The sequence below is a fragment of the Geotrypetes seraphini genome, chromosome 5, assembly GCF_902459505.1.
Source record: "Geotrypetes seraphini chromosome 5, aGeoSer1.1, whole genome shotgun sequence".
NCBI lineage: Eukaryota > Metazoa > Chordata > Amphibia > Gymnophiona > Dermophiidae > Geotrypetes > Geotrypetes seraphini.
Genome location: NC_047088.1, coordinates 219,476,698 through 219,488,848, shown reverse-complemented (window position 1 = coordinate 219,488,848; position 12,151 = coordinate 219,476,698). Strand labels below are relative to the sequence as shown.

Sequence of the window (12,151 nt, the reverse complement as noted above, 5' to 3'; positions counted from 1 at the left end):
GATGACGGCAGAAAAGGGCCATAGCCCCTAATGACCCACCCCCCTTGATTTTACCTTCCTAGAGATCCCACATGTGTATCCCATTTCCTTTTAAAATCTGGCACGCTGCTGGCCTCAATCACCTGAAGTGGAAGTTCATTCCAATGATCAACCACCCTTTCGGTGAAGAAAAACTTCCTGGTGTCGCCATGAAATTTCCCACCCCTGATTTTCAGTGGGTGCCTCCTTGTGGCCGAGGGACCTTCAAGAAAGAAGATATCATCTTCCACCTCGATGCGGCCCATGTTATATTTAAACATTTCAATCATGTCTCCTCGTGGTTAGAAGAGCAAAAAGAGAATATGAAGAGAGGCTAGCCAGGGAAGCACAAAATTTCAAACCATTCTTCAGATATGTTAAAGGGAAGCAGCCGGCTAGGGAGGAGGTGGGACCGCTGGATGACGGAGATAGGAAAGGAGTGGTGAAGGAGGAAAAAGAAGTGGCGGATAGACTAAACATGTTCTTTTCATCAGTATTTACAAAAGAAGACACATCCAAAGTGCCGGAACCTGAAAAAATCTACAAAGGAGATCAAGCAGAAAAATTAACATCCATGGAGGTAAGCCTTGAAGACGTACACAAGCAGATAGATAGATTAAAAACTGACAAATCTCCGGGCCCGGACGGATTCCACCCTAGGGTATTGAAAGAACTAAAGGAGGAAATAGCAGAACTACTACAGCCTGAAAACAGGCGTGATCCCGGAGGATTGGAAGATAGCTAATGTTACGCCCATCTTTAAAAAAGGATCGAGAGGTGACCCAGGGAACTACAGACCAGTGTTTGACTTCGGTTCCGGGGAAGATGGCAGAAGTGCTGATAAAAGACAGCTTCAACGAACATCTAGAAAGGAATAAATTGATGAAAACAAGCCAGCATGGCTTCTGCAAGGGAAGATTGTGCCTAACGAACTTATTGCACTTCTTCAAAGGAATTAACAAACGGATGGACAAAGGGGACCCCATAGACATATACTTAGATTTCCAAAAAGCCTTTGAAAAGGTACCCCATGAATGCCTACTACGGAAACTGAAGAACCATGAGGTGGAAGGAGACGTACATAGATGTATCAAAAATTGGTTGGCGGGGTAGAAAGCAAAGGGTAGGAGTGAAGAGCCACTACTCGGACTGGAGGAGGGTCACGAGTGGTGTTCCGCAGGGGTCGGTACTTGGACTGCTGCTGTTCAATGTATTTATAAATGATCTAGAAACAGGGACGAAGTGTGAAGTATTAAAATTCGCAGATGACACCAAACTATTTAGTAGAGTTGGGACAAAAGAGGAATGTGAAGATTTACAAAGGGACCTGAACAAACTAGAAGAGTGGGCGACGAGATGGCAGATGAAGTTTAATGTAGAGAAATGTAAAGTCTTGCATGTAGGAAACAGAAACCCGAAGTACAGCTATACGATGGGAGGGCTGGTAATGGGTGAAAGTACCCAAGAAAAGGACTTGGGGGGTAATAGTGGACAACCCAATGAAGCCATCGGCACAGTGTACAGCGGCCTCTAAGAAGGTGAATAGAATGCTGGGTACTATCAAGAAAGGTATTACAACCAGAATGAAAGAAGTTATACTGCCATAGTATCGGGCGATGGTGCACCCACATCTGGAGTGCTTCGTCCAGTATTGGTCACCGTACCTTAAGAAGGATATGGCAATACTCGAGAGGGTTCAGAAAAGAGCGACACGATTGATAAAAGGTATGGAAAACCTTTCATATGCTGAAAGATTAGAGAAACTGGGGCTCTTTTCCCTGGAGAAGCGGAGACTTAGAGGAGACATGATAGAGACTTACAAGATCATGAAGGGCGTGGAGAGGGACAGATTCTTCAAACGTTCGAAAACTACAAGAACGAGAGGGCATTCAGAAAAATTAAGAGGGGACAGATTCAGAACCAATGCTAGAAAGTTCTTCTTCACCCAAAGAGTGGTGGACACCTGGAATGTGCTTCCAGAGGGTGTGATAGGACAATTTTGGGGTTCAAGAAGGGATTAGATAATTTCCTGAAGGAAAAGGGGATAGAAGGGTATAGATAGAGGATTACTATACAGGTCCTGGACCTGATGGGCTGCCGAGTGAGCGGACTGCTAGGCGTGATGGACCTTTGGTCTGGCCCAGCAGAGGCACTGCTTATGTTCTTATGTGTATTCTCAGACAACATAACAGCAGTAGCATATGTCAATTGATAGGGAGGCACCAAGAATGTTTCTCTGCGCTTGGAGGCCCAAATGCTGTTTCATTGGGTGGAGAATTATCTGCTGGCAATCTCAGCAGCACATGTAGTGGGAGTAGACAATGTCCAAGCAGATTTCCTCAGCTGCCAGACCCTTAGATCCTGAAAAATGGGCTCTATCTGAGGAGGCATTCAACACCATCATAAGTTGCTGGGGGCATACAATAATCGACCTCATGGCATCAGCATCCAATTGGAAAGCAGCTCAGTTCTTCAGCCAAAGATACGAGCTCTGAAGTGATGGTTTGGAAGCCCTGGTTCAGTGGGCATCCTTCCTGCCAATTTTGGCGGGACTTGTGGGGGATCACCTGTTGTAGCCACTCTCAACTGATCACGGCAGGGGGATTCCCCTGCTGCGATCAGCTGATGGCAAGAGATCCCTCGGTGATTCTCTAACCAGTGCCTTTGACGTGGGCACTGGTTAGAGAATCGGGCTGGTTAGGTGGGGTTAGACGTCTGCCCATTAGGGCAGACATGATTCTGTATAGGATGCCAAAGTGTAGTTCTCAGCAGCTGCTTAGGCTGTTGCTGAGAATTGGGTCATATACAGAATCTGCCCCTAAAGTCTCCACTATTCAGAAAATGGTGCCAGTCACCACTGAATCCAGATTTTCTGCACTGGCTACAATCCAATTGTCCAGATTTATTTTAGTCATGGTAGCTGGTGTTTAAAAAGAAAACACTGACTACCTCAGCGGGATGTTGACCGAATAAAATCTAATTATCATTTAAGTAGAAAGTTCTATGCAAAGAAAGACTTTTAAAAATATGCTTTAAAGAAAATTAAAGTGTAGTGAACAGCTGGCCAATTAAATTCTAATGAAACCATGTTAGTCCTGTCAGGAAATATTAGATGTTTTTAAATCCTAGCATGGAAAATCAAGTCAGGTAATTGATATGGAGCAGATTCATTTTAAGTTATTTTCTGTCCTTCTAAATTAATAAGATGAACAGCATGTGTGACTAATTTACATGAGAAATAGCCAACTGGCTCTTGGGTATATATGTGTGTTTGTAGATGAGAAAAAAATTATAGATAATACTGAAAATATTGTTTATATCTCAGTTTTAACTTGCTAAATCAGCACTGAGTATTCTAGCAGTTGTACATGAAATTGTATCTTATTGAGTAGTAATTATGTGAAGTGTGAAATGATAACATTGTGATGAAAGTAGGGCTTTGTGAATTTGCAAAGAAAAATTGATTTATCTGTTTCTCTAACAATTCCAGGTATTGTCAAAGTGGATTATGGCGATGTATCAGCCAGAAAAATGCTAAGAGGAAAACTGAAATGTAAACCCTTTTCTTGGTATTTAGAAAACATCTATCCAGACTCTCAGATACCACGGCGCTATTACTCACTTGGTGAGGTATGAATTATTTATTCCTTCAAGATCAAAATGTGTTTCCACTAGCTCTGAGAATAGTGCCCTTGTCTGATTATTTTGCTGAAACTTAGTTGCTGGAAATGTGAGTAGGGGAGATGACACGGTATATAAATCCAAGATTTAGATTAGATTATTCAACTAGATCTCTCCGCAGCTTTTGACCTGGTAGACCATGACATCCTTCTACAAATACTAGACTCAATAGGAATCACCGACAAGGTACTATCATGGTTTAAAGGATTCCTACAATCCAGAACATACAGAGTTAAAACAAACAAAGAAAAATCAGAACCATGGTCCAATCCCTGTGGCTTACCCCAAGGATCACCACTATCTCTCACACTCATCAATCTTGCTTCCCTCGGCTCCTACCTAGATAAACTAGGCCTAACCTCATACAGCAATGCAGCCGACATCACCATTCTCCTTCCTTTCGACCAACCAGCGCCCTCCATGGCAGACACAATACCCAAAACACTTGAAACAGTAGCAACATGGATGAAAGAACTAAAACTAAGGGCTCCTTTTACGAAGGTGCACTAGCGTTTTTAGCGCACGCACCAGATTAGCGCGCGCTAGCCGAAAAACTACCACCTGCTCAAGAGGAGGCGGTAGCAGCTAGCACGTGCAGCATTTTAGCTTGCGCTATTCCGCGCTTTAAGGCCCTAATGCGCCAACCTTCCCAACCACACCCCAGACTCTCTAACCCCAGTCCCGTTTCTCTACTGCAACGCCAGATCCGTATGCAACAAGACCCAAATTGTGAAAGACCTTCTCGCGGATTCTGATCCTGGATTCTTCTGCATCATAGAATCCTGGATCACCAAAGACGATCTCTTTACACAAAACGAGCTATGTCCCCAGGGCTACCAAGGCCTCTTTTCTCCTAGATTAAACCGAAAAGGAGGTGGCCTGGCACTCCTCTACAAATCTTTCTTTGATGTTCAGCTTCTCGAAAAAGGCAGCCATCGCTCACTTGAATACATGTTAGCCTCAGTTAATGATGAGCTCCATCTTCACCCACTGGGTATCTTATCATTATATCGCCCGCCCACCCCCTGGAGCAATTCCTCCGAGCTCGTTTACGAGACCATATCCAACGCGTTCCTTAAGTTCCAAAGACTCCTGATCATCGGAGATATCAACCTCCACCTCGATGACACCACCAGCAAGGATGCATCTGATTTCAATAATTTCCTCAATTCCCTTGGCTTCTCTTCCCCCGCCTCCTCTCCAACCCACGATAGAGGCCACACACTAGACATTATCAGCTTCCTCGATCTCACGGATTACAAAACTTCGACCAATGACATCCGTTGGGACCACGTCCCCTGGTCCGACCACTTCTTAGGAACCTTCTCCCTCCCCATCTTCATGTCACACCTTGGAACCTCATCCCATACCTCTAAGTCCATTACTTTCCGCAAGAAAATTTCAAGTAATCAGTTCTGGTCCAAATTTCTCGACAATCTCTCATCTAACCCTAAGCCTCCAGATACTGCAACCAACTGGCACAACTGGATTACTCTCTCAGAATCCACCTACCACTCTCTTGCCCCGCTCTCTACCAAAACCGTCACCTACTCCCGTAAGGCCCCCTGGTACCTCCCATACCACAGGGTACTAAAACAAAAATGCCGATCCCTGGAACGCATCTGGAAAAAATCTAAATCCCCCACAGACAAACAAATCTGGAGAGTCAACATTAAATTTTACAACAACGTACTCAAAAGCGCTAGGAAAAACTTCTATGGGGACAAGATCTCCAGATCAAACAATCAGAACAGCATGCTGTTCAATATCTGGCGCTCCCTAATCCCCAACACCAACCCTTCCTTACTCCCCTCCTCCCCATCAGCCAACCTACTAGCAAACTTCTTCAATGGAAAGGTCACCACCTTAAGAAGCTCCTTCCCTCCCGCAGTCTCCTACAATTCTCTAGTGTTCGCCACCCCCAATCCTACTCCAAATGTCATCACCCCTGTCCCAGTCAACAGAACCTGGACTACCTTTGAGCAAGTATCCGAATTGCAGGTCCTCAAGCTCTGCCAGAAATTGAAATCCTGTAACTGCTCCTTGGATCCATTTCCATCCTATCTATTCGAGAAAATACCCACACAGGCCATCTCATCACTCACCAAACTCATAAATTCTGCTCTGCTATCGGGCCTCTTCTCACCTGAAATGGGACACATTGCATTGACCCCCCTACTGAAGAAAGCTGACCTAGATCCCTCCATCCCATCCAGTTATCGCCCTATAGCGAACATCCTGCTCCTAACCAAACTGCTTGAGTCCATTGTCTCCTCCCAACTCTCAGCCTACCTGGAAAGATTCTCTATCCTCCTACCCTATCAATACGGCTTCAGACCTAACTTCAGTACTGAAACCCTCCTGGCCTCCCTAATCTCGAAGATCCAACAACTCCATTCTCACAAAAAATTTGCCGTTCTACTCCAATTCGACCTCTCTGCAGCCTTCGACGTTGTCCATCATGACATTCTAATCTTCCTACTCTCCGAGATAGGCATCAGCTCCACGGTCCTCGACTGGTTCTCGAATTTCTTACGTTCCCGCTCTTATAACGTTACCAAGAATGGTACCTCATCCTCCCCGTGGAAACCGACATGTGGAGTTCCTCAAGGCTCCCCCCTATCTCCTATCCTCTTCAACATTTATATGTCCTCCCTGAACCTCCTCCACCTCTCCCCCCTAGAAATACTCTACACTTACGCTGACGATATCCTGGTCCTCCTCGAGACCGACGCAAACCTCACCAATCTCGCAGCAAACATCTCTTCATGCATAACCAAACTTCAATCCTGGGCTCTCGCTGTACAAATGAAACTGAATGAATCCAAAACCAAACTACTTTGGCTTGGCCCTAAACTTGATCATTTACCCACTTCCATCCCACTGCCCACAGGCTCCTCCCTACAACTAGAGTTCTCTAGCAAAGTTCTGGGCATCACCATAGATTCCTCGCTATCCTTCAACGACCACCTCAACTCCCTGATAAAAACATGCTTTCACAGCCTTCACATGCTGAGGAAAGTGAGGTCCTGCTTCCACCAAAAACATTTTGCCGTGCTCGTTCAGTCCATCATCCTCTCCAGATTGGACTATTGCAATTCCATTTACCTTAGCTTAACAAAGAAAAGCCTCCACAAACTCCAACTAATCCAGAACACCGCGGCCAAACTTATCTTCTCAAAAAGCAAATTTGACCATGTCTCTCCGCTCCTGTCCAAGCTGCACTGGCTTCCTGTCATCTCCAGGGTCCATTTTAAATGTGCTTGCTTAACCTTCAAGATACTCCACGGCATCCTTCCACCTCTTATTCCTCTATCCTGGAGTTCCTCAAATCCACTCTCCACTAGATCCACGCAAAAATTAAAATTATCCTTCCCCTCCCCAAAAGGTATCTCCCTCGTCGGTAAACTCGGGTCCTCCCTCCACTTCAGAATCGCTCAGCTCTGGAATAGTCTCCCTTCCCCTCTCCGTAACTTGAGCCCCCTCCTACCATTCCGTAAGCTTCTGAAGACTTGGCTCTTCTCCAAAACGTAACCCGTCTCCTCCCTAGTATTATCACACCTAACCTCTCTCTTACTTACTCTATAAATCCACTGGAGTTCCGTTCCTTCCCTAACCATGTAAACCGTGTCGAGCTCCACCTGTGGAGATGATGCGGTATATAAACCCAAGATTTAGTTTAGTTTAGTTTAGAGCCCTAAATTTTGACAATACAAACTTCATCCTCCTCGAAAATAGCAAAACCCCAACCATAATAAACCTAATAATAAATTTAATCTCCTACCCCAGGGGTAGGCAATTCCAGTCCTCGAGAGCCGGAGCCAGATCAGGTTTTCAGGATATCCACAATAAATATGCATGAGATAGATTTGCATCTTAAGGAGGCAGTGCATGCAAATCCATCTCATACATATTCATGTGGATATCCTGAAAACCTGATCTGGCTCTGGCTCTCGAGGACCGGAATTGCCTACCCCTGTCCTACCCCATTCGACCCACTTTAAAACTCCTGGGAGTGCTGACAGAGGATGTACCATGCAGCCACAAATCAACAAAACAATAAAAAAATCATTTGCAGTCATGAGAAACCTAAGGCAAGTTCAAAAATTCTTTGACAGAAAACAGTTTCAACTCGTGGTACAATCCCTAGTCGTAGGTCTAATAGACTACTGCAACATACTATATCTCTCTTGCCCAGCAACCATGATAAAACAACTACAAACAGTACAAAACATAGCCCTAAGACTTATCTACTCGCTGAAGAAATACGACCACATCACAGAGGCATACCACGACTCACACTGGCTCCCAATACAAGCGAGAATACTCTTCAAATTCTACTGCCTACTATTTAAAGCCATAAACAGAGACAGCCCAGCCTACTGGAACAACCGACTAGTCCAATCCACCTCAACCAGACACAGGAGAACCCACACACCATTCACGCACCCTCCAACCAAAAACATCAAACAAAATAAACTGTACGACAACCTCCTAGCCACTCGACCAGCAAAACTAGACCATTAACTCTCCAACTTAGTGATCCGACCACAGACTACAAGGCCTTCAAAAAAGAAACAAAAACCCTACTATTCAAAAAATACATAAAACCAAACTAACACAGCTAATTCTATCGCAAGCATCACCTGCAAGGCTTTCCAATCCTTAGTAACTCAGGAAATGTCCAGACTACTACTTATGTACTTCTAAATGTCCTGACAAATTCATATATAATCTGCCTTGAACTGCAAGGTAATGGCGGAATAGAAATCACTAATGTAATGTAATGTAATAATATAATTTTTATTTGCCTTGTGGCTGATTATACTGCTGTTCCTGCTATCTTGTCCAGTACATTAAATTATTAGGTTTCATTTTTTTATATTAAGGAATTAGAGCTGGATTCTACAACTGACGCCAGTATTGGCAGTTGCCTAAAAAACTCCCAGTGATCACATGTCATTCACGCAACGGCGCTGTTTGTAGATTTGCAGCTACCTCAAACATAGGCACCGGAAATGTAGGCCAGGGTTTTCAGCATGAATTGCATCTATGGAGGCACCTAAGGACACCTAAGGTTATTTCTGGCATTAGCCACTCCTACTTTAACCTTAAGCATTCTAAGATGCCCCCACAAACATGATCTAGGTGGCGGTTTTGTAGGCACCTACATTTTGGTTTTTAAACAATTTTAAAATCACTTTTAAATGGCTTTTTCGCTTAAGCCTAACTTAAGGCATCGTTTATAGAGTATACGGTAGGTCTCATTGTTTATCATGGTCTCATGAGCAGGATACTTACTCCAACAGCACCTTAATTGGCTGGCTCTGTGGCAGTACTCAACAACGAAGCAGAGGACCTGATTTTGATTTATGGGCCATTTGGGTATGTCCTAGAGCACAGCTGTGCAAACTGGATTGGGACCCCCAAATGGGCCGTTACATGAGTAGGATTCCACTTATATGCGTAATACTGTAAGTTATATGAGTCCTTGCCACATTTAGGCAAACATAGTTATACGAGGTCTGTGGCTGGTGTAACTGCAGACATGCAAATGGAAGGTACAGAAATACCATGTTGCATTAGTATTCTATAATGGAATCTCTGTGCCCAGATCCTGTACTTCCGTAATCCTAAATGGAGGTGTCCAGTTTTAGAATTGTTCCCTAACTGCTTAACACATTGCAAGCTTGGCAAATCAAATGGGCAGTTAATGTAGGTGTGATAATTGTGCTTGACAGTGCAAAGCAGAGAACCTGACTGTGCAGTAAATGCAGAGGGAATGCTGGACATGCCCTCAATGGATGCTGCGTATCCTTTGCAACTACCACATGCTAGTTTTTATAGTGAAAACATTGCATTTTAGGAAAAGGGCCCCTAAATATCTTTTCTAAAAAAAAGAATTCACTCTTTGGTACATCAGCTTCTTAATCTTTTCTTATATGGACCTAGATTGACCATAAGACATTTACCTCATACTAAAACAAACACACACACATACGAGTATATTAGTTTCATAGATCCCATTTTAAGCAGTGGGACGTATTTACTAATAAATGACTTTATTAGTGTGTACTAGCACACTAGCACATTTTGGTAAATCTAGCCATGGAAAATGTTCCATTCCTCTAGTTGTCTTTATTGTTCATTACTGTTTCCTTTTGTCTCAGAACAGGGAGACAAACACTGTCTTTGCTACAAAGAGTAAAGTAAACTGAAATCTTTCTGTGGAAAATAGGAACACTTATCAAAATACATGCTATTGTACAATAACGACTGTGGCAAACAAAGTTATGATATTCTTTTTTTAAATAAAAATATATCGTTGCAGTGTTTTTATAAGTTTATTGATTACTGGAATAGTGGATGTAAGGAATCTACTTCACATTTTACTTTTTTTTTTTTTTAGATCCGAAATATTAAAACTAACCAGTGTTTGGATAATATGGGGCGTAAAGAAAATGAAAAAGTTGGTATATTTAATTGCCATGGCATGGGAGGAAATCAGGTAATAAATTATATTATTTAGATCACTGAGGATGGTGGTGTCTGATGATTAATTGTCTTGAATTTCATTAGAGCCACATGAATGATCAGACTCCAAGATTTGGGATGCCAGTTTATGATTTTATCTGTTTCTAATCAGCATGTCAGTTTATTTTTAGATAGGATTAATTACTCAGCTAGCAATTTGGGCCTGTCTTTGGAGAGTATGATAACCTTACTGAGGAGTCCATTTGCTTTTAGGGCCAGCATTAGGGGAGGGCAGACAGGGCAGCTTCCCTGGGCCTCATAGTCCGGACATTTCTTCCCTTCTGTCCATCTCCCTCACTTCTCCTCACCTCTTTGGTCTTCTTTTTAACATCCAACTCTTCCTTTTTAGAGGGGCCCCGGCACAACAACCATTCTCACAAGCTGCCAGCGGCTGCCCTGAAGCTTTCCCTCAGCTGCGATCTGCCCCCCTGTGACACAACTTCTTGTTTCCACCTGGGCAGATCGTGGCAGAGGAAAAGCTTTGGGGCAGCCACCAGCCTAAAGAAGGTTTGCTGCCTAGGTGCTCTTCTTCTTGCATAGTGTGTGGCACAGTGGTTAAAGCTAGAGCCTCAGCAACCTGGGGTTGTGAGTTCAAACCCACGCTGCTCCTTGTGACCCTGGGCAAGTCACTTACCGTATTTTCACATAGATAACGCGCACCCGTGTAAAACGCGCACATGGGTGTAGCGCGCGGAAAACACAAATTTATGTACAGAAATTTTTATATACCGCGCACACCCGTATACCGCGCATGCTGCCCGACTCTCCTTTCGCCCGCCCCGACTCTCCTCTGGCCACCCCGACTCTCCTTTCACCCGCCCCGACTCTCCTCTCCCCCTTGAAGTCCTGTCCCCACCCTGAAAGCCTGATGCCCCCACCCGACGTCTGATTCACCCCCCCCGCAGGACCGCTCGCACCCCCACTCCGAAGGACCGCTCGCACGCACTCCCACCCGCACCCCCACCCTGAAGGACCGCTCGCACCCCCACAGCCTCCCGACCCCCCCCCCATCATGTAGAAGCTCCTACCGGTGACCTGCTGCTTTCTCTTGGCGGTCCTGGCCCTTCCGTGAGCCCTGCGCCTGCGCTGCTTCCTCTTCCAGCGGTTCGCCCTTTCTCTAACGTCAAGCCCTCTTGCCCCGCCGACTCCCCGACACGATCTGGGCAAGAGGGAGCTCAAGCCCTCTTGCCCCACCGACACAATCGGGGCAAAAGGGAGCCCAAGCCCTCTTGCCCCGCCGACTCCCCAACTCCCCGACAATATTGGGCCAGGAGGAAGCCCAAACCCTCCTGGCCACGGCGACCCCCTACCCCCACCCCGCACTACATTACGGGCAGCAGGGATCCCAGGCCCTCCTGCCCTCGACGCAAACCCCCCTCCCCCCAATGACCGCCCCCCCCAACAACCTCCGACCACCCCCCCAGCCGACCCGCGACCCCCCTGGCCGACTCCCACGACACCCCCACCCCCTTCCCTGTACCTTTGTGTAGTTGGCCGGACAGACGGGAGCCAAACCCGCCTGTCCGGCAGGCAGCCAATGACGGAATGAGGCCGGATTGGCCCATCCGTCCCAAAGCTCCGCCTACTGGTGGGACCTAAGGCGCCTGGGCCAATCAGAATAGGCCCGGGAGCCTTAGGTCCCTCCTGGGGGCGGGGCCTTGGGCACATGGTCGGGTTGGGCCCATGTGCCTCAGGCCCCGCCCCCAGGTGGGACCTAAGGCTCCCGGGCCTATTCTGATTGGCCCAGGTGCCTTAGGCCCCACCAGTAGGCGGAGCTTTGGGACGGATGGGCCAATCCGGCCTCATTCCGTCGTTGGTTGCCTGCCGGACAGTCGAGTTTGACTCCCGTCTGTCCGGCCAACTACACAAAGGTACGGGGAAGGGGGGTGGGGGGGGTCGTGGGGGTCGGCCAGGGGGG

The 12,151-nt window shown here is 46.0% G+C and overlaps 1 protein-coding gene across 7 annotated transcripts in view; it reads left to right on the top strand.

Annotated features, from left to right (window-relative positions):
* Window positions 1-12,151, top strand: part of GALNT13 (polypeptide N-acetylgalactosaminyltransferase 13) — a 391,518-nt gene that overhangs the window by 298,322 nt on the left and 81,045 nt on the right. For all 7 annotated transcript variants that reach the window (XM_033945850.1, XM_033945855.1, XM_033945852.1 and 4 more), the window contains 2 exons: window positions 3,509-3,648; window positions 10,109-10,207. In XM_033945850.1, coding sequence (XP_033801741.1) covers window positions 3,509-3,648; window positions 10,109-10,207 — 239 coding nt within the window. The remainder of the gene's footprint in view (window positions 1-3,508; window positions 3,649-10,108; window positions 10,208-12,151) is intronic.